We start from the raw sequence: 22,906 nt of genomic DNA, 5'->3' as shown, positions 1-22,906 counted from the left end.
TATTCGGGTTTATTTCAATATGAATATACTACTCAATTGTATATTGAAGTTCTGTACCTCCAAGAAGCTGTGGAAATAGAGGTTATGTATATCACCGGATAAAATGGATTTCGTGGCGAGGTTTCAATCCCTGAATTGGGACAAATTAGGGAAATACTTCGGAAATTTTTATTTCAAACGACTGTACACTAATTTGATGAGACTGACAACTTCGAATCGAGAAAGTTTCGCAGACATTACGAAGTCACCCTGACTGACGTTACTATCTCCATATTTTTATTTGTCCACAAACCCCAACAATACGTCTCTAAACAACAATATGTTTGTATCAGCAGGTTATTGGAAAATTGGCAATGAAAATGAATTTCCACACTACGATAGTTCATGTCAGACGCTTAGTGGCGAGATAGCGCAGTGGTATAATCCGCGGCTGCAACATCAATGGGTGCGGGTTCGAGTCCGACCGAGGTTGACTTCAGAATTCCGATACCTAAGTGTTTGAGGTTTACCTATAGGCTCCTCCACGCCACCTCATCCACGTAAGCGGTGTCTTACAAAAAGCCTAGAGGTGGGCCGTGCTATAAGTGGGCAGTTACGGAAAATAATGAAGAATATCGGCCTGGTGTACGTGCCTAAAGTAGTCGATAAACACCATGAATACCACAAAACAAACAATGTCAGACGATTGTTATGATGATATGAGTCATGAGGTTTTAGCAGTTGTGGTGCGAAACTGCCTCATGCTTTCTCAAATTAAAATTAGGTTATCGATCATTTTAAAAATTTAGAGGTCTCGCGGACCCCCTGAAATTGCTTCGCGGACCCCCGGTTGAGAACTGCTGCAATAGACGTCTCAACAAACAATCGTTTCCAGCTTCTACCACATGTTTTACTGTTCAATTATATACAAAATTAATGTTTACTTCATTATTGCCCTTTTTAATCATCGCTTGATTAATTGTTAATATTCGAGGAAACGGATATTTGAATTCAATCCATTTGGCCGATGGCGAGCGTATTCTGCAGTAGGCGTTTCTATGATAACTATAACTTGTATTTATATATTGGTCCGGTTCAATTTCTGAATCGATAAAATAGAGGTTTAATATTTAGCCGCCTTTATGGTAGTAATGAATCGTAAGTGCAGTATTGGAAACTTCAAAATAATAAATCATAGGACGGGCCTAGCAATATTCCGTATGCGAATAAAGGCGTTGCTATAATTGAGCTCCTATTATCAGTAATATATTCATAAGATTTGTTTGACAAACTATGCACCCTTCCGCATTGTCGATGTCGCTAACCTTGGATCCAAAACGCATTTCCACGCAGATCGTGTATCACATTCGAGGATAGCGAAACCTCGAAAATTCTACTGGCATCCACCCGCAGTTCAATTATAGTTCCAAGCTTCCAACAAACCGATTTATAACCTTTGCGGCCGTTAAATTTGTTAACTGATATAATTTGATCAACTTTACTTATAAATTGTTAAATTCGTCGTGTCTAACATAAAGTTGCGCTACAAGCCTATTTTGCAACGGCAGTGCCAGCACGCTGCCTCACAATCGCAGTGTGGATGGCTATGTCTGTAATTCGAATTTGTAAACGTGGACATCACTGCCAAACGAGTTCATTTCTCGCTTGTGATTAGGAAGACAATGAGAATTTGAAAATTGGATTGTCACACGGGCACCGCCAAGTCTGTAATCTTCTCTGCGAATAATCAACGTATATTGTGAAAAACTTAAATCGCATTCAAATCACGCGATAGGTCGGGTAAAGCGAATTAGCGGGTATAGTATTGATTGCCTAGGTATAACAGCAATTTTGATTTGACATATATACAAACTTCATATCGATCCCGATTTAGATTATTGATTGTTTGCCATAGACTAGAATTATTTTGCGTATAATTTCCCAATTTTGAAGAAATCTCTCGCGGCACCATTGCGAGACGTGAATGGCATACTGGTATATGCCGTGGCGCACCGGTTGAGGACCACTCTAGTCATGTTACAATGAAGCCCCGCAGTTGGCGCATGGTTTTGTGTCCGCTTCTACTTCGTTTTTCGATTTTTTCTTGAAGTGGATCAGCTACAGAATTTTTATTTTGTTGGAAGTTTTTACGCCGAGTCTCTTTTACCTCGTGACTCTAGCCATGCTGTCTGGCCTGGTATAGGGGAGGGCAGTCTTGTCGAGAAACTGGGTCGAGCACGGACCACAGTGAAGAAACCGTGCCAGCAATTTGTAGCAACAACGAGCAACCGCGACACCATAAAAATTTATTTATGCAGCTTGCGAGCAAACGGGGATAGTTAGAATTGTATTTTAGCTGCAGTATACTATTACGGCGTCTTTCTGAACAAACTGGCTGCGGACACATTTTATCCCGATTTTATCTTTAATTTGAGGCGTCGTCAGTAGTAGGGGTAGGCCGGTTATAGCCGGCCAATGAGCGAGCGCCACGTGTCCAGCCACGCCCACTTTCAAATTTTAATAAAATGTTGATGACCCTTGCCGTCGCTGCGGACGAAATGCCGAATTCTCGGGGTTGTACTGTAAGGAGTCACAAGGTTCCGAGTCCAAGTCAATCAATTTTAATAGTTTTGACTCGAGTTAAGTCGAGTCGTTTTCAATTCACCACTGAATCAAGTCCGAGTCCAAGTCATTGTGTTGACTGCTCAGTTTCCAGTTAAAGTCTTGTTAAACCCACTTTTTATAACTATGTTTGGTGATATCGAATGGTTCGCATTTACAACATACTAATTTTCCTCACCTTTAGCAGTGCATGGTGGCATTTTCAAGTAACAGTACCAATAGACGAAATCCCGATAGTGTGGTTACTTTACTCTTCTCCGAAATTCCAATGAGATGTTGGTCTTGGCTGTCTGAGTCTCGAGTCATGGTCAATGACTCGAGTCTAAGTCGAGTCAATACACAGATTGAGGAAATGACTTGAGTCAAGTCGAGTCAACAGAAAATCGTGACTCGAGTCATTGCAACCCTGTGCTAAGAGCCCTCTGTTCAATGGCAGTATCGAATGGATCCTATTTATAATATACTAATTTTCCTTACTTTTAGATGTTTCTGGTCGCATTTTCAAGTACCAGTACCAATAGACAAAATCACAAGAGTGTGTCGAAATGTCGGTCTTGCTGTCTGAGTCTTGAGTCATATGACTCGGTTCGAGTCATGCGCATTTCCGAATTATGAGATAATGAGTCGAGTCATCAGAAAATCATGACTCGAGTCGAGTCATTACAGCCCTGATTTTCAATTTGTCAAGTAGAAGTATTATATTAGAGACTAGAGAGAAAGACTGAAAAATTTCATAAAAATTCAGTACGGCACACTGCATGGTGTGGCTAATATCTTTTTACAAAAGTATCCGTGAATATATTTTAGGTAGCGTGTTGCCTGGTTCCGTTCACACCACATTGTTGCCAATGATATGACATGCTTCATTACAGTAAATATATTTGTTATTAACGTATACTAATCGAGCAAAGTATTTACACCGTATCTGACAAAAGTTCTCCTTATTGCTCTTCGTCTAAACTACTGTCCTTATAATACGGGCACAGGCATCATTCCATGACATTTTTGGACTATTTTATTCGCTAAATCATCAGATGCGTCGGGCACATCTGCCGCAATGTCCAATCAAGAAATCACAATCTATTACTCAAATGAGGTGTCACTAAATAGATAGAATCCTGATCGAATGACCCACAATTGCATTTCGAATTATATCTTTAATCCCCCTGAAGCATCAGCTCAACTGAAACTCATTCCAAGCGCATAGACGCACGTTCAAACATTATTCACAGGATTTTTAGTGCACATTGTGACATCTCATGTCCTCTTTCATCCATTTTCCTTCACCATTACAGATCCAAAAACTCAGAAATTTATCTGTTACCTTCGTCTTGCACCATTTTTTGTTCAATTGATCGTACTTCTCAATGGCATCAGTGTCGCCAAACTCATTCACTACAAAAATCCAACTGCCGATGCAATACGCAGCATTGTCACCACGACAGGAATTCATAGATGGCGATGAAGTCCATTGAGCTGAAGTAACATTGTAACATTCTACGTTATCGATGTCATCTTCTCCACTCCACCCACCGATCACAAATATCCTCTGATAAACTGCAACAGCTCCACTACCAGACACAGGATATCGCACTGGATCGAGGTCAACCCACTCTGATGAGGATGGAGAGAATCTGCAGAACGAAGAAACAACGACACCATCTCGCAAGCCTCCGATACAATAAATAGAACCATCCAATGATACAAGACTTGCATGCGCAATTGCTGATGGTTTGCTTTCCAGTTGAAACCATCTATTTTCAGACGAGTCAAATTCTTCCACATCAGTTGTTGCTGTGAATGCGCTTCCTCCAATAACGAATATTGATCCAGTTTAACAAACTGTGCGCGGATACCAACCATGGTCACAAATCATATCACTCATCTATTCCCATCTTGAATTTTTGTCAACAAAATTGAGCCGATGAACTGATTTAGCTTCACAAAGGACATATATATATGAGTCATGGAGAATCGCTGTGAAAGATTCATCGAAATCACACTTTGCAACATGAAACTTTTCTATTTCCTCTGTTCTCGGATTGAAGGATCGGAGGCATTGTGCACGGTAGTCGAAAAGAATTAACAATTTATTAGCGTCCTTATCCTCTTTGACATTGAAGGAAGCTTTCAGAATATGTCCAGTGAATAACTTGTACAACTCCAATTCGTTGCTTATACGGGGATGAATTTCTAAAATATGCTGCAAATACACCGGGGAGATTTGATGAAACTTGATTACTTCGAGAAATTCGTGCAAAAATTCGATTTTACCCTGACATTTGTCGATCCACTTGAGCGATAACGCAAGTTTTTCTTCTTCACATAATTCCGACTCTCGCGATTTCAAAAGATTGAGAAGATCATCTTTCTCAATGCTTTCAAATCCAGGTTGGTTTGAGATTTCCAAGATATTTTCCAGTAAAAATATACTACATCTCGAAGAAACATCAACCAGTCCATAAATATCACCCACATTTCTGGTAGAGAAATAATTTTCAATAGTAAGTGAATCCGCCAAAATATCGGATACGGCTTGCTTTACGTCTTCCAACTGCATCATGATTGCGACGTGAAGAAGTTCCACGATAGTTCCATCAGGAATCTCAAATTCACCGGAATATATGAAATCGATGCAATTTTTTACACACTCTGAATCAACGTCTTTGAAAACGACACTTCCTTCACGACTCTCTTTCGTGTCGTGCTTCAGCATAGCTCTAAAATAAGCGGAGCCAGCCGACAATACATTTTTGTGAGTACGATAGACATCATCTCCAGCTTGAATTATGAAATCACAATGATCGCTATCTTGCTTCATTCGATGCAATTCAGCCATCATACAAACTGCGTGCTTTTCCACATCAGGACGTACAACTCGCACCATGATAACTGATCACCCGTCAAGGATACAATAATAGAGACTAGTCCTGTTTTGAAAGTAAACATGATTATAGATAAACAGGTATTGAATTAGGGGGTGTTGATTGTCAAAATGAATAACATTGATAGATTAACCTGCATTGGAAAACTGCAGGGGGTGCTCATCAACGATGGTATTACTATAATAATGGCAGTGGCAGGGTTGTAACCAATTCACTTTTATAGTTTTGATTAGATTCAAGTCGAGTCATTTTCAATTCACCATTGAGTCTGGGTCCAAGTCATTGTGTTGACTGTTCATTTTCGAATTAAAGTCTTGTTAAACTCACTTTTTACAACTCTGCTTGTTGTTATCGAATGCTTCTCATTGAGAATATACCAATTTTCAACACTTTTAACAGTTTCTGGTCGCAGTTTCTATTACCCGTACTAATAGACGAAATAGTAATGATGTGGAAATGTCACTATTGGCCGACCGAGTCTCAAGCCATATGACTTGATCTGAGTCATGCGCAATTAGCGCAATGACTGGAGTACAAGTCGAGTCAATGCACAGGTTGGCAGAGTCGAGTCAATTTCAGTATTTTGACAAAATGACTCGAGTCAAGTTGAGTCACCCAAAATTCGCCACTCGAGTCCAGTCATGACTCCAGTCATTACAACCCTGATTAATAGAGTAGATGGCTAAATGATTTATCAATGAACATGAATAATAATTTTCACATGTCAGCCTACACCAAATCGGACTGCGTTCGTATGCAATAAAAGACTGATTCACCAGCAGTTAAATAAATATTCAATTCAAGTGGTTTAGCACTGTTACAATGTAATGCTAAGTAAAAATAATAGTAGTCTAATTTCGAACAAAGTATACCAGTGGTTTTACAAAGTCGACCAAGAATTCAATTACGACTGATTTGGACAATTGAAATTGTTTTGAAAGAAATTTGACTTTGCTAGAATCTAATATACTTCCAAATATTGCTAACAGCGATAAATTTTGTCAAAGTTTGTTTAAAAATTTGTGTACAGTAGCTTTCTCATATATTACTGGTCCTAAACGAGTTGCAGGCTAACTTCCAAACAGTTTTGAAATCGGATAAATCAAAAGTAGATCGTGAGCTCTATTTGCTCTATAGCCTATCACATCAGAAAGGGGTTCTAAATTCAAAGAGTTCAACCTTAACAGGTTGAATTTATCCATGTTTCATTCTCGCGTGCAGATATTCCTGTGCCTAGCTCGCTGATACTGACTAGAACCTGGGAAGGTGTTTTTGCGCTTCCTCGTCTGTTCCAGCACAATTTTCGCTTTTTACTGTCTCACACTCACGTCGTCAGTCGAGTTAATTGTCGGACCCATCGCCGTCTCATGCTACGATTCGAGTATACCTGTGATATGCGACACGTACGCTTATCGCATCATGTACCGCAAGGCCATTAGATCTTCAAGAACAAACTACTACAAGCCACCATAAACAACGATTGGCTGTCAAATATATAAACATTTGAGCCACTGGATACCATCAGCAGTCAGCTCAGCGTGTTCTCCACTCCTACTCAATGTTATTGTTTATTTTGGAGCGGGAGAGAGAGAGAGTTAAGAGATAATTTACCAGTCAACCAGCGAGCAAATCAATGATTGTAGCATGCCTATGATTACATAAATACAGAGGACGAAAATATTATAAAAAAATATGGTAAAGAGGCTTAGCTGATACAGCAGTTATTAACGGTCGAGCTAGCGGAGAGCAGAAATGGTCTCATTTCCGAATCCATCCGGCTCCGGCTGGCCATTTGAAATTCGGTAATCGAAAATATATGGAAGAAGTGTTTGAAATTTAGAGTTCGGAAAAAAGGACAAACTAAATCATACTAATTGCAGATACTTCAGTGCATGGACGGGCAACATACGACCCGCGGCCGGATCCGGCCCACGACGGGATCCCGAGCGGCCCGCGGCCACAGTCTGCCGCAATTCCCCATCACTTGCTTGCTACGTCAAATAAGAGTGTCTCGTCTAGTTAATTCTTTACTTCTTTGTTTTATTTTTGTTCTTATACTTTCATTGTTCTTGGTTCTTAGTTGATGTCTTTGAACAAATTAATGAATTGAACAATGAACACCAGATTTCAAGGGAAGAGTACTTTTGCTCACGAAATCTTCTCAACAGTAAAGGCATTCAGGGCGAAGCTAAGACTGTTCGGGTCTACGTGCCTATTCGAGCAAACAGTTTCGAACATGAACATGAACATGAACAATACAAAGCTGTAAAGAAGCACAAAGTTAGGTTCGTGGGTCAGTGCTAGTTACAAATGAACAGATATAAAACGATGCAATCAGCGACAACTCAGGTATCGGAATATATGCTGTTTACTCAATATCAAAGCGATAAGGCGTAATGCGACGTAATGAACAGATTGGAGGATGCCGAACGACCAGTTGCCGTTGTTGTTGCGGCCTCTTAAACGGGCATCCACCTCGGCCCAGTGTCCGATCTCGCAGTTCTTTCTTTGATATTTGTCTCTATCCGCGCATCACTGTTTGTTGTTTCCATTCCTTGTAAGTGCACTCTTTCATCTGGTCTATTTATTGGCTTTTTGTTGCCGTAAGAACAGCGACACGGGAGAAGAGGAGCCAAGAATAACCTCTGTTTGCTAATAAACCCAATTATGAAGCCGGGCCGCCGGGTGGCAGACGCTTTATCGCCACCACTACGTAAACGACAAACGTGCATGCAATTTAATTACATTTAACTAAAAGATTAACTAAAAGTTAGCGTTTCATGAAAATGTTAAGCCGAGACATTACTTATTTTTTTAAATATTGTGTTACAAATGCGAGACGTACTGAAACTGCACAAATGACGACTCAAAGCATAGCCTACGCAAAAGAAGCAGTTCCGAAGGGGGCGCTGTAGCACCATCAAAAAATTGTTGCAGCTGCACTGCTATTCAGAGTTCAGAATCGCATACTTCTTTCTACGCCAATAGAATTTTGGTCTTTTATTTAGTCATGCTTGAATTCGATACTATGCTTAAATCAATAAAATCAACACACACTTATATTCTTCGGACCTTTTTGTCACTGGCTGCATAACCCCTCACCCTAGTCCCTACGGCAGGGACGGGCAAATTCTCCGCATATTTATCCACCTATACAAAGAATAAATAGTATTTAATGTATAAACTTCAAGTTTAAAGCATGGAGACTAAAAACAGTATTCAATGAATTTACAATCAGCTGTGGTGAGTCAAAGTTTTTGACGAGTTCTTTGAACTCTGGCTGCATCTCGCATGTACAAACCCTTAGTAATGACTGGACGTGAGCATAAGTTATATTGGAACGCAGCCTTGTCTCGTTAATGTCCATGGTTGAAAATGTATGTAGACCTAAATAGAGCAAGTAGTTTCATGATCATTTTTCTCTGGTTGGCAAATTTGATTCATTCTGTGACGCATAAAATTTGTCAATACTTTCATATTAGCATTTAACTTTCAGGGCCGCTCAAAGTCCCTTCGTGGGCATGATCCGACCCGCGGGCCGTATGTTTCCCGTCCCTACCATACGGTATTCGGTCGTTCGCTATGTTATTACATTGAAATACTGTGTTTGTATAACCTCCTTGATCGATGGAATATCCGTTTATTCCGCCAGTATTTAGTGTATTCATTTTTTTCAAATAGTAGAGGCCTACCTTAAATTGAATTGAGCTTCTCCGTCATGACTGTCAGCAAACACGATTTCAATGCATGAACGGACTTCTCAGCTTCTGACATCAATTGATAATGGGTATATTGATTGTGCTATCGTCATGGCCTATAAAGACCCGTATTTCTCCCGTTTGTCATGACAATTTTCGTATTCACTCGTACGCCAATTCGTCTTGCCAGCGCCGCACTACCAAAGCCGGTTATTATATGTAGCCCAGCATCCGAATGGTCTTAATGACACACGAAGACGATTTAAGGCACTTCTCCAAATACGCGTGAATGCGCGGCCAGCGGCGGCCATATCAAACTGATATCTAACGCAGCGCATACAAAACAGTTACAGCATAGATTTTAAATTTGACACGAGTTTTCGTACAAGTACGTACTTGGACTCGACCTCTCGTAGCGTGGGCTCGCACTTGCGAACGACTCGGCGGATGAGTGAAATTGACACGAGTCAAAAATTAGGATCAGAGAATAACTGTAAAACCTCATGGCTTGGTTACCAACATCCCTGTAACATAGTTAAATATCAAATTCGTTCAATTAGACACCAACCTAAACTTAGTAACAAGCACAATATATTATTGTAATAACTTGCAGACCTATTTATGGCTACTATGCAAATCGAATTCCAGGAAAGGCATTCAGGCATGCAGTAGATAACTTGTGTGAAAATAACTGTTCTCGGCACAGTCTTCAATTTTATTCAATGACGGTATGGTTAGAGTTGATGATTGATGGAATTGGAGCAAATTACATTCAAAGTAGTCTGCGTGAAGTATTCATGCATAACTATAGAAGTAGGGCCGAATATCTCAATTACAGGTAGAAGTATAGTAATCCCGAAGAAATTTTCGATACCAATAATTTCAAATGGAAGTAGAACGCGAAGATCTGAAAAAGACTCGATTAAGTCGCATTTCAAAAAGCAAATGTTGTCGATGTGTCGCTTCAATCGGAGGCGATCACTATCAAAATTGCAGGATGCAATGACCTAACCAACAAACAGATGTAATTTTCGACAATATATTCGGTTATTCCGACACATGGGTTACTTTCGCTCAGTTGCCATGATAACTTCAATCATAAAAGTGACGCAAACATATCTCAAAACTACTTTCTATTTTCACAATCCAAAGTGTAAAAGTAAGTAGTTTTGCCCGGAAAGTAAATTTAATAAGCATAGTAGTAGGATTGGTCTAAAGCCATATCCAATTGTAGATCAGGTGTGCAAAAGATACTTGAGTATACTCGGAAAAGTAGAAGCACATAGTAACTGACAACCTCTGAGCAAATGTTAGCATTAAAAAACAGTCTGAGACGAATAGAACTGTAGAAGCCGGGTAATAGCGCATAGCACTCGCCATCTCAAGTCGTATATACAAAAACATAGGCACGGGAAAATTGGTACATATTCTGCGAAGCTTAGCAGCGATAACTGCATAAATTTAGCAACACAACACGTTGGTTGGTTCCAGCGACGAAATCAATCGATGACCATGTTGTCGTAAGATTCTCTCGATACAGTTGAAATATTATGTCCTCTTTCGCGTCGAGATTTTGGGATCTGGTATTGAAGGCAAATCGTTAGCAACCATGCACTTGCGATTCAGTATACGCAGCCCTAATGTAATAATCAGAAGCGGTCAAAGTTTTCAGTCTTGCTACTGAAGTAGGAATAAAAGTAGCAATTTTTAAATATTTAATGTTGAAGCAACATCAATTGGAAGTAGAGGTGAATGGTATTAAAATAACTTGAGTGAGTAGTTACAAACAGTAGATTTTGTCTAAGTGCGGCAAACTCTTTTCCGTTAATCGAAAGTGGCTGTGATGTACATTCGCGACTCAAAATGCCTAATGACACCACGGATAGCCTAGCCTACAGTACAAAGATAGCGAATATCTTTGAAGACATTTGAGTTACCTAGGGTTGGTTGGTGGGTACTGGGTATGGTTTTTATTGATGCTCGGCTACTGTTGCTTGGTGCACCAAATCGAAAGTTTGATTAGAGAACAAGACTTTTCTAAACTATTCGATTCGACAGGTGTGCGAATTCTATAATAAGCGTTGCAGTGAAAGGGCTAGTAAGAATTTGCTGTAACACAATGTTGCCGCCATGGTTCCTTGTAGCTTGGATGGAATTGTCTGTTAGTTGAGCATTTCGGATATTTTAGCAGGAAACGTTCCACTGTTTCCGGCTGTGTGCACAGTTCACATAATCCAATGTCATGGCATACGATCCCGTGCACACGATAGTTCAGCCCGCAATGGCGAGTTTGGAGTCGGATATAGGGGTTCTGGAGTCGACCTCGGCCGAACTCGAACCCGCAAGCCATTGGTGTCGCAGCTGTGGAACGTACCACTACGCTATCTCGCCACACGAACATATGGAAATACTAGCATCGTTATACTTACCGCGTAAACGTCATACGACCCTTTCTGTTTCTCTCTTTGTCTTTTCCGGCAGTAGTATACGATAATGATGGCGACGATAATGATCAGAAATAGGATAAACAGCACTATCAACACAATCACCCACGCGCTGAGAAACTGTGCCTGAGCGATCGCCGGTGCAGCAGGATCTGCAATGAAACAATAAGTTTGACGTCATGTGGTCATCAATAGGAAGGAAGGAACGCGTCAAGTTTTACGCGGTTCGGATGCAATCCTGTTCGATAAGATGAAATCCTGATCCAATTCGGATACTGTTTCCGTCTCTAAAGTGATAGAATGGATCCGGAAATATCATGAAGAGGCTGCGTAGGCTATCTAGGGCCCTGTCGTCGATAAAATTTACTTAATTCGTGACACCCTGGTAATTAATTTGTAACAGTTGGCACATAACGACGTCCTTGTTAAGTAGTTCACGTCGAATCGGGGGTGTTACAAATATAATAATACATTTATAGTCAAATATACCCGAATATTTTCGGCTGAAACTCGTCACAGAATTAAATATCAACAGTCGTATCACCAATTCATTTAACGTAAGCAATGACTGAAGTTTGTCATTAAGAATGAAACGTGTTTCTGTATAATTTACAAATATTCCATTAGTTTTCTTTGTTTTGTATATCCCAGGGGTGGGCAATTATCTTTCTCCGCGGGCCAAATGAGAAGCAGAAAATATTTTGGCGGGCCGAGTCAGAAATTTTAGCTGTATTCTCCAGCGTATTGATTTTATTTATAAATTGAAAACAGTGAATTACACTAAATGGTGCTCAATGGATGTGTCGATATTGGGGAATGAGAAAGTGACGGTTAATTACCAAAAACAAAATATCTTTTTTCCGTCATATTTCGAAACAATGGCGACGCCTCCCCCCAGACCAGACCCCCATCAGGGTGCACAGTTTTAGCACTACTTCTGAGAGAGATTTCTTGTATACACTAATTAGTAACGTTTTACGCCCTAATCGCGCCATGCACGAAATTTTTTCATGATTGTACTCAGTTTTACCGTCCGTTTACCCGTCTGCTATGTGAAAAGATATTGAAGTCGCCAAAGCGTACTATTCTAAAAAACGCACACTTTTCCAAATTGGAATTTCTTCATTGCCAAATATTTCCTATGGACATCGTGGTTTTCGGTCAACATAACGACAGTCCTTTTCGGCCAAGGTTTTCTCGTTGTCGAACTTTTTCCACTTAACTTTGTTAATTTGATCAGAAGTTTCAACTGCAGTGCCTTCTCGGAGTCCCGTGTTTGCCTAAACTTCATATGTCTCGGTGCGTCGTGGCGAGGTAATGGCTGACGCTGAAATGGCCAATTCTATAACACATTGATATCTAAATCTCGCACAACGCGAGAATAATTTTAAGTCAGTTGTATAAATTGAAACAAAATCCGTAATTTATCTTAATTCACAAAATAATTTTGGGCCCCCTTCGATCTCGCCCCCCTCCCCCAGTATAGAGTTCGGGGAAATGGCCTCGTTTTGAGCAAAGCTGGCAGTTCTTTAGAAATTCGCCGTCCCTTGACCGAGTGTATATCGTCGTGTTTTTGTCATAGAACCGACTTAAATTAAACTCCTTAGCAGGGTTGTAATGACTCGAGTCATGACTCGACTCGAGTCCGAGTCGAGTCACGTTTTTCAGATGACTCGACTTGACTCGAGTCATTTTCTCAAAATACGGAAATGACTCGACTCGACTCGAGTCAAGTTGTGTATTGACTCGACTTGGACTCGAGTCATTGTGCATGACTCGAACCAAGTCATATGACTCGAGACTCAGACGGCCAAGACCGACGTTTCATTGTAATTTCGAGGAATAGTACAGTAATCACACTATTGGGATTTCGTCTATTGGTTGTGGTACTTGAAAACACGTCCAGAAACTGCTAATAATGACGAAAATTAGTATATTATAAATGCGAACCATTCGATATCACCAAACAGAGTTATAAAAGGTGGATTTAACAAGCCTTTAACTGTAAACTGGGAAGTCAACATAATGACTTGTGTGGCATCCCGGGGTTTCTAGAATGTTCTGTATTTGCCGTTTAGAAATTAAGTTGCACGTGATATGGCTGGAGACCGCGTGTTGACTTGGTTGATCAGAGAGTTGGCTGAGAGCGTGGCTGAAGCTGGATGTGAGTGAGTATGTCTCTGTGTTTGGTAGCGTGAAGTATGAGTAGTCGGGAACAGCAGCATGAAGTAGTTGTAGTATTAGACAGCTAGGGTGTGAAGTAGCAGGTAGTTGGCATTGTATTTATAGGCTTGAGGTGGATATGTATCCTGTCGGAATCTATGTTCAGATAGATTGACTGGGGCATGGAAAGATCACGGACGATGCTGCGCTAGCATCTGGGGAGTGATATTGTCCCGTAGTTAGTCCCTCGCCTGTAGAAGGAAACGCTGCTGCTGGTGTAGGTTTAGGCCTAGCTGTCGGAATACGGTTTGTGTGTACTTGTGTGCTGTGTGTAGGCCTGTGTCTCGTATAGTTAGGTCGTATGCTTCCGTTATCTGTTTGTATGTATCGCTGTGTGTATTGTGTAATATGAGTCTAGTGTGAAACGCTGTTTTGAGTACTGTGTCGTGGAATATAATCTTATTATAACCGCATGGACTGGTGTACTATGTGTTAAGCGTTTCGTGTAGCGAGCGCGCGGCAGGCGGCGATCGCAGAGAGACGAGGTTCGGAGCCCAGGAACACACCGGCTTCCCTGTTAGGTACGTGACGCCGTATCAGGGTCGCTACAATTTGGCGAGCACGCCAGGACCTTGTTCATCTTTGCGATTGCCTCTGTTGTGTATATGTCGATGTCGATTTTCGTGTATCGGTATATGGAAGATGAACCATTTTGTACGAACGTGTGAAATAGCTGTGTTATTGTGTCGCGGTTACCGAGTGTTCGGTGGATTCGTTATGACGTAAACAATGGGAACGAGCGCTCGTATACTGGTTTGGCTACGGAGCCTGGACTGATTATATTGAGTGGATTGGTTATGGAAAATTATAACCGGCAGCTGGAATAGTTTTGCACTTGAAGATGCGACTGAGCCTCGGGGTTATGTGCTGGCGGAGTACAGTATGGAGGCGGATGGCTGAGGAAAACTTAGCAATTGACGTTGATTGCGGAAGCTTCAATAAATGTGTATGCTGGTCAAGTGGAGCATCGGGTCGCAGCTGCTAGCCCTGGTGTGGGCAGTGACAGTGTGGAAGCGCAGGGTGGACGTAGGCACTGAGGCGACAGTGACAAGTTCGACAGCGGCGGAGAATCGGGCGTCTCATTCCGGGAAGTGTCATTAGTTGACGGTGGAATCGTATTCGACCGAGGGCAGCTTGGACTGTGAATAGGAGAAGCTGCGGAATGCTGTTGAAGCTTGTGCGACGGACTTTGATGTCGGAGAGCAGGCTGCGAGGCCAAGTGTACTCGTGTTATTGCTAGTTGCTTGTGGACTTGAGCGTTCTGTTCTGGAATTAGGCTATTGGTGATTTCGATTTTGTTTGAGAAAATCTCAATCAAAATAGGCCGGGGTAGTGTGGCATCCCGGGGTTTCTAGAATGTTCTGTATTTGCCGTTTAGAAATTAAGTTGCACGTGATATGGCTGGAGACCGCGTGTTGACTTGGTTGATCAGAGAGTTGGCTGAGAGCGTGGCTGAAGCTGGATGTGAGTGAGTATGTCTCTGTGTTTGGTAGCGTGAAGTATGAGTAGTCGGGAACAGCAGCATGAAGTAGTTGTAGTATTAGACAGCTAGGGTGTGAAGTAGCAGGTAGTTGGCATTGTATTTATAGGCTTGAGGTGGATATGTATCCTGTCGGAATCTATGTTCAGATAGATTGACTGGGGCATGGAAAGATCACGGACGATGCTGCGCTAGCATCTGGGGAGTGATATTGTCCCGTAGTTAGTCCCTCGCCTGTAGAAGGAAACGCTGCTGCTGGTGTAGGTTTAGGCCTAGCTGTCGGAATACGGTTTGTGTGTACTTGTGTGCTGTGTGTAGGCCTGTGTCTCGTATAGTTAGGTCGTATGCTTCCGTTATCTGTTTGTATGTATCGCTGTGTGTATTGTGTAATATGAGTCTAGTGTGAAACGCTGTTTTGAGTACTGTGTCGTGGAATATAATCTTATTATAACCGCATGGACTGGTGTACTATGTGTTAAGCGTTTCGTGTAGCGAGCGCGCGGCAGGCGGCGATCGCAGAGAGACGAGGTTCGGAGCCCAGGAACACACCGGCTTCCCTGTTAGGTACGTGACGCCGTATCAGGGTCGCTACACTTGGACTCGACTCGAGTCATAATACCATGACTCGGACTCGGACCTCTGCTCGGTGACTTGGACTCGGACTTGACTTGGTGGTGAATTGAAAATGACTCGACTTGACTCGAGTCAAAACTATAAAACTGAGATTGACTTGTGACTCGGAGCCTTGTGACTTGGTTACAACCCTGCTCCTTAGACACGACGACATGCTCGGCACTAACTACTAAAAAGACGGGTTTACCCCTGAATCCAAGGACTCCTCTTTGAATTTAAACTTTCGGCATTATTTTTTGACATCCTTTATGTGTGATGATGACTCTTAGAAATCACGGGCAGTGATTGACTTGTTTTACGAATTAGGGATTTGGAATATCATCACGTAACAATTTAAAACACAGACCGTGTAATTCGTAATGTGACAATGAAAACAAAGAAGGTTTGGTGACTTCTTGTGACTTTAATTGTAACGGCATAATTTGCTACATTGACTTTATTTTTAATCTGGACTACGCGTGTGAGGTACGTATAGGCTGCGTAGTCGCAGCATGTTAATGAACACTGAACAGGCTTGATTGTAAACGAATTTCCGGTTCAGTTTATACATCCTATGGTTTTAGTTCACGCAGCAACATTAAAAAGTAGGTTTTATATTTTGAATTTCAAGCAACCTTTCGCGGGCCGCACAGAATAGCTCCGCGGGCAGCATGTGGCCCGCGGGCCGCACTTTGCCCAGGCCAGGTATATGCCGTTGTCGTTTTAACAATTTTCGTTGCTACTATTGCACGGTATACTTCAAATTCTGTCGTTGCCATGTATACAATGAGAATTTCATTTGTTGTAAGTTTTTTAGTTACATCAGAGGTCTCAAACTCAAATGTGCTCGCGGGCCAAATTCCTACTTTTTGATGACGCCGCGGGCCGCAGCACCAATAATAGGCGAATTCAATATATTTCTAAGTAGGCCATATTTGATGGGACCTTGCAGACTGACATGTCACACGCATCGTAAAAATGTGATTTACTATTGCGAATTCACGCCTGGCACGATAAAATAACAGTTTTAGATATTTGAATCAAATTGTTGCTGTACTTGGCATAATTTGTCAAAATAATTAGTTGTAGACAACATGCGAGAGAACAAATGCATCAGAACATCGTAAAAGCTGTCGCGTTATAATTTTGCAGCTGAGCGGACATTTGACGTGCCGCAATTATATAGGTAGAATTTCAGAATTTTAGAAAGATCGATTTGATGTCAGAGCATTGCAGCAGTATAGCCTAATCCAGGTCTCGGGTTTACTCCTGATGACGAGGCTATATTGATCATGTCATTACCAAAGTCAAATTAAACCAGCGTTAGGCTTACCTTCGAATATTCGAACAGACCAATAACAACTTGAATATGCCGATTACTGTGCCATAGCAATAGAAATGTGTTACAGATGTGAAGCGTAGGCCACGACTACTTTATACTCGCCACATTTAATTAGCGATAATAACATGGATAAAGATACCCAAGATGACTGCATGATGTAATCAACTATACATCAAGAGGGCAGCATAATGCCAATGGTTGCCATACCGACCTTCTTAGATATCTAAATTTCATAATTTGTTTCGTCCGTGGTTGTACCAAGTCCTTCTCTCCTTGTATCTTTTGACGCGACTCAACTCGAGTCATTTTTATTTTATCACCCATGAGTTCGAGCAAATCACTATTTTCAGTACGAATCATCAACGAGTCATGTTCAACCATCATGAATAAGTAATGTCACGTAATAGGTAATCTTCCGTTGCGTCGTAACTTTTGAAAGTGATGTAATAGTGAAGTTTGATGAGTAGTTTCTGGCTTCTGGAGTAGTTTTAGAGCGAATTTCAAGTTCTCGAATTAAATAAAAATTTTAGTTAAATATTGTCGAATACTTCGAAATCCAAAATGCCGTCGCTGGACGCACAAAATGGTCTCGCGGGCCGAGTGTTTGAGACCTCTGGGTTACGTCATACAATACCATATTGGTTTCACTTTTGTATCTGTTTGAATCCCTTTACTGTGGTGATAACTCTTGAACAAATCCACCCGGAAATTCTTCAGGTGATAATTAATTTAGGCCTACTATTACCATGGATATTCTGATGAAGGCAATCTTTAGTTTTGTACCACGAAGCAGTTATCCAAGCATTAAGTATCAGATGTACTGTCTAGGCTAAACCTACGCCAGTACCCCCCCCCCCCCACCAAAAAAATGGCGTTCTTTGTTACTGATCACCTCTGACTCCGTTCCTATTCAAATCGGCTGTGATTCAATGTCGCCCGTACATACTTTGGCAACCTACTTGGCTACAACGAAGTGCATGTGAGGATATCTTACATTTTCCGTGATGACACCACGCCGTTGTATCATTGGACGGCACGTAGCAACACCCATGTTGCAGACAAGCCGCTATAGGCATATCGCTCCGTCCGCATTGTAGACGTTCCTCGACGGGTATATTTTCGCAGGTTAATCCTGTCGGGAAACATGTACATTGTAGGTAGACGCATATTAGATGTAGCAACTGATACTTTTCATGGTATCAATGGACAGAAAGAGTGTACTTACCAGAGTAGGTCCACTCGACTGTATTACAGTATTGCCCTTTACAGCAAAAGTGGCACACCGTCCCGATCTCTCCAGGCTTGCAAGCCTTGTCATTGGATGCCACGTATTTCTGACAATCAGATTCGCTCATGCAACCTCTCGAATGAAGCCTGAATATGTCGAACAAATTACGAAATAGTTCACCATTCGGTTTTGCTGATAGCTATAGTAAAGTTTCTCTCGTGATCAATGTATTGACGATTTAACTAGTAGTGTTTTAATTTCATGGCCGATGAGAATGGTTAACCCACTCAGAGGTGACCAGTAACGAAGTGCTTCTAATTTATTCGATACTCGAGTGGTTATGCTTTGAGAATACTAATACCTCTATTCGAAAAATTTTTTTGTGGAAATACTACTTACTATCGACACTTTAGATTTTATAAAGTAGAAATTAGTTTTGGGATAAGCTTGCACCACTTTTACGAACGGAATTGTAATGACAACTCGGCGTCATCCCTACCGTGTCTAGGTAACAGAGTATAATTTCGTAGAGTGTCTGATCATCTTGATTCGTTACATGTTATCCATTCTGAAATACAGTGTGCATGCCTCTTATTTATACACGCTGTAGACCACTGGATGTCTGATTAAAAGACTGCTCCAAGTTGTTTCGGCACCACTTCTTTATCTTCTCCTTATATTACGATATCGTGGTGTATTGATTTGATAAAAAAATTATCGAAATGACGATAGAGGGAAAGATACATCTTGCAATTCCGATTAACTGTTAAAAGTATGCAACCAACTATATCAAATCTACTTTTAAGATATACGTGCTCGAGTACATTTCAGATCACCATTTTCTACTACATGAAGTATAGTTTGCCGTGTCTTCGATATTGCTAATTTTATCGAAGCATATACTTGTCGTAGAGTAGAAATTTGTCGCGTTACTTCTACTTCGACTTGAGCAACAATTCGCACTTCGTCATGAAAAACAACACAGGCGAATAACTTTACTCTTCAAAATATTTGCGCCAATCGCGTACTGACACGACGAACCATATATATAATACCGTTCCGAAGTGTTCGCGAAGTATTCGGCTTGCGTGAAACACCAGTCACCGGAATTAGGACATGTCTTCAAGTAATTTTCAGCTTCGAAATACCTATCGGTTTCCCAGCACTTTGCCCCTGGAATGGAATTGCAGGAATTACTTGCTTATCCTTGTAAGAATTCCTACGTAAGAGCTGGTGGTTTATCTGGGCTCCTCCTCGCCACCTCATCCGTTTAAGCCAGGGGCGAGCAACTTCTGTGGTCGGCGGGCCGGATATGGGAAAATGAAGCACTTGGCGGGCCAGATTACAGAATATCTGCATTAATCGCGTATTTATCCACCAATATAAGGAATAAATCGTATATAATGTCAACATCAAGTTTAAAGCATAAACACCAAAACAGTAGCCTATTTAATGAATTTATTAGCTGTTGAAGTCAATCGGACATCTGTGGCCGGTCAAAGTTGTCAACAAGTTCTTTGGAAGCTGGTTGCATGTTGTATGTAGAAACCCTTCGTGAAGACTGTACAATGTACATTGACATCAGTTATATTGGAACGTAGCCTTGTGTCGTTAATGTCCACGGTCGAAAATATATGTATACCCGAACAAAGCAAGTAGTTTCATATCCATCTTTCCCAGATTGGCAAACTTGGATGAATTCTGTGACGCATAAAATTTGTCAATACTTTCAGATTAAAGAGCTTCTTGGTGGTACAGAACTTCAATATACAATAGAATAGTATATTCATATTGAAATGTACCTGAATATTTTCGGCTGACGCTCGTCAGGGGTAATCGTCCGCAACTAGTAGAGAATTGGAAAGAACAGTGTATATCAACAATCGTATCACAAAATATGACGTTCCCTGCTTGGAATATCATCTCAAATAAGAGAGCGTTCAATGTACCATTTTAAGATGGTACACGAACTCCTTCTGTAGACAAAGCCTGGGCTGATGTATTTTGATGAAGGTCCACTCCAAGGCACACAGATGAAAGTGTGAACCACCCCTTCCGATGACGCGAAATCTGTCGTCTCGATAATTTTTTGCACAAGCGGGATTATCCAACAAATGCTTGCCAGCGGCATAGTTTCTAAACTTTAATGGCTCAGCATCAATCTTGAGCGGATGAGTCATGGGCGAGCTTTTCAACGAGCGTGATGCACGTTTTCTACGATTGTTGACATACAATGTTCTTTCCCATTCTCTACTGGCTGCTGACGATTACCCGTGACGAGTGTCAGCCGAAAATATTCGGGTTAATTTCAATATGAATATACTATCCAATAGTACTTTCAGATTAGAATTTCACTTTCACGGTAGAAACTCTCCGCGGGCCGGTCAAAATCCCTTCGCGAGCCGGATCCGGCCCGCGGGCCGTATGTTGCCCGTCCTTGGTTTAAGCCAGTGGTTCCCAACCTTATTCGACTCATCGCCCCCTTTTCAAGCTCAACTCCAATCATCGCCCCCCAAATTTTGTGAACCGAAAAATCGGTATACAAACTGTAATCACAGGCGGGTTGACTAAAAAAAAAAGGTCAACTTTGCCGTTCGATGGCGAATTTTACACTTTTGCAACTGAATTTTCGTGGCATGACTAAAAAAAAAGGTCATTTCTCCGACTTGACTCAAATATAGCCATCATTTTAACGCGTCATCGCCCCCCTATCGCCCCCTTTGCTATTTTCGCCCCTCGTCGCCCCCTTTGTCCGTTTTCGCCCCCCTATCGCCCCCTTCGTCATTTTCGCCCCGCTAGACCGCCAAATCGCCCCCTGGGGGGGGGGAACGTTGGGAACCACTGGTTTAAGCGGTGTCTTATAACCGCATAAAAGTGGGCAGTGCTACATGTCGGCAGCTACGGAATAAAATGAAGAATATCGGCATGGTGTAAATGACCATAGTAGTCGACGAAAACCATGAATACCACAAACAAACTTACTTATCCGCATGCAGGTTGTCAGATAGATATCCTCCGTACACGATGTGCGTCACAATTATATTTCAGCGGAATACCACTTTTATTGAACATTGCTTAGGAAAAATGACTTAATTATTGCTATTTGGATTTGGAAAGTAGAAGGTACCTCTGGATAGGTTTGCATCACTCTCAAGAGTGACATTACCACAAGAATGTCATGAAATAGACGATGTATCACGGCATCAGAATATATGTAGATGTCGCTGCAACGACTTGTTGCAAGACACGCTGGTATAGTGCCTGATTGGAGTCGACGCTACAGCTACAGTTCCCGTTGTACGCACTAGTTGACTGACTGATGACCGCTCTGAGTACTCTTGCAATCCTGATCACACACGCAGATCAAAGTAACTTTCTTTTATAGAACATAACAGCCAAATAGTAGTAATAGTGGTCAGAAACTTGTAGATTTATCAGGTTCAAATGATACTGCGGTTCAATAAGAAATAGAAAGAATAAATGAAGCGAAATGGAGCCAATTGTCTATCTTACGACTGAAGCGCGAGCGTGCCGACCTCAATATGCGGGCTCTGAGAACACGTGCGTCGCAGACTGCCTGTGCCGTCACGGTTGTGGCTTCGAGAGTGACCTATTTACGCTTTCGCGCACAACGGAATTGGGACAGCCAATTACAATATACTTCGAAGATTAAATCTATTTGTACTGCCACTAATGATTTTACGTTATCCGTGCAGATGCAACCTGTAATTCCGAAAGTACCCATCTCCGATTAACAGCTAAATGTAGTATTTTACATATTATAAATTTGGGCAAGTTTTTGTTGCAGTTAAATCCGTGGAAAGTTGCATTTATTATTGAAAAAAGTTGCAGAAGTTGCATTTTGACCACATTTTGCTCGGTTGACTAAAAAAAAAGGTAAACTTCCCAGATTGACTAAAAAAAGGTCAATTTTCCGGCTCAGCTCCCGAAATACCCGTCAAAGCCTTACTTCGGTGCTGATTTACGGTGTTTCAGTCGAATTTGGCCGTGTATTTCACCAGAATCGAAAATACTTTCATGAAAAATCGAGAACGTTGCAAAATGTTGCAAAAAGTTGCATGAAAGAAATGGACAAAAGTTGCAAAAAGTTTCGCTATAAGATTCCTTCAATCAGCTTGAAACAGCATTCTACATATCTTACGAGTATTTAGGAAGCTGCCGGAAGCTGTAAAAAAAGTTGCAAAAACTTGCCCTAATTATTATATATGCAAACCCTGGTGATTTTCAGGCCATTCATTTTTTACTCCCACTCAAAGTAATGTTGACATGTCTTGGAAATAGCAACTTGTAACGGAGTTAAAATTTTCAGCGTTACTTCAACTTCTATTTGATTGGCATCGCTGACCATTTTAACTACCTCTGTATATAAGTC

General features: G+C 41.3%; 1 protein-coding gene across 1 annotated transcript in view; it reads right to left on the bottom strand.

Annotated features, from left to right (window-relative positions):
* Positions 1–9,857: 9,857 nt before the first annotated feature.
* LOC145433768 (uncharacterized) overlaps positions 9,858–22,906 on the bottom strand; it is a 28,553-nt gene continuing 15,504 nt past the window's right edge. The window contains exons 6-10 of the mRNA XM_080310970.1: positions 19,569–19,686; positions 18,511–18,659; positions 18,280–18,417; positions 11,614–11,780; positions 9,858–10,764 (exon numbers count right to left, since the gene is read on the bottom strand). Of these exons, the coding sequence (XP_080167096.1) occupies positions 10,684–10,764; positions 11,614–11,780; positions 18,280–18,417; positions 18,511–18,659; positions 19,569–19,686 (653 nt within the window). The 3' untranslated portion in view covers positions 9,858–10,683. The remainder of the gene's footprint in view (positions 10,765–11,613; positions 11,781–18,279; positions 18,418–18,510; positions 18,660–19,568; positions 19,687–22,906) is intronic.

This window comes from Botryllus schlosseri, chromosome 1 (assembly GCF_051294905.1).
Source record: "Botryllus schlosseri isolate E-star chromosome 1, Bs_hap1, whole genome shotgun sequence".
In the NCBI taxonomy this organism is placed as follows: domain Eukaryota; kingdom Metazoa; phylum Chordata; class Ascidiacea; order Stolidobranchia; family Styelidae; genus Botryllus; species Botryllus schlosseri.
This window is presented reverse-complemented; position numbering and strand designations above follow the sequence as displayed.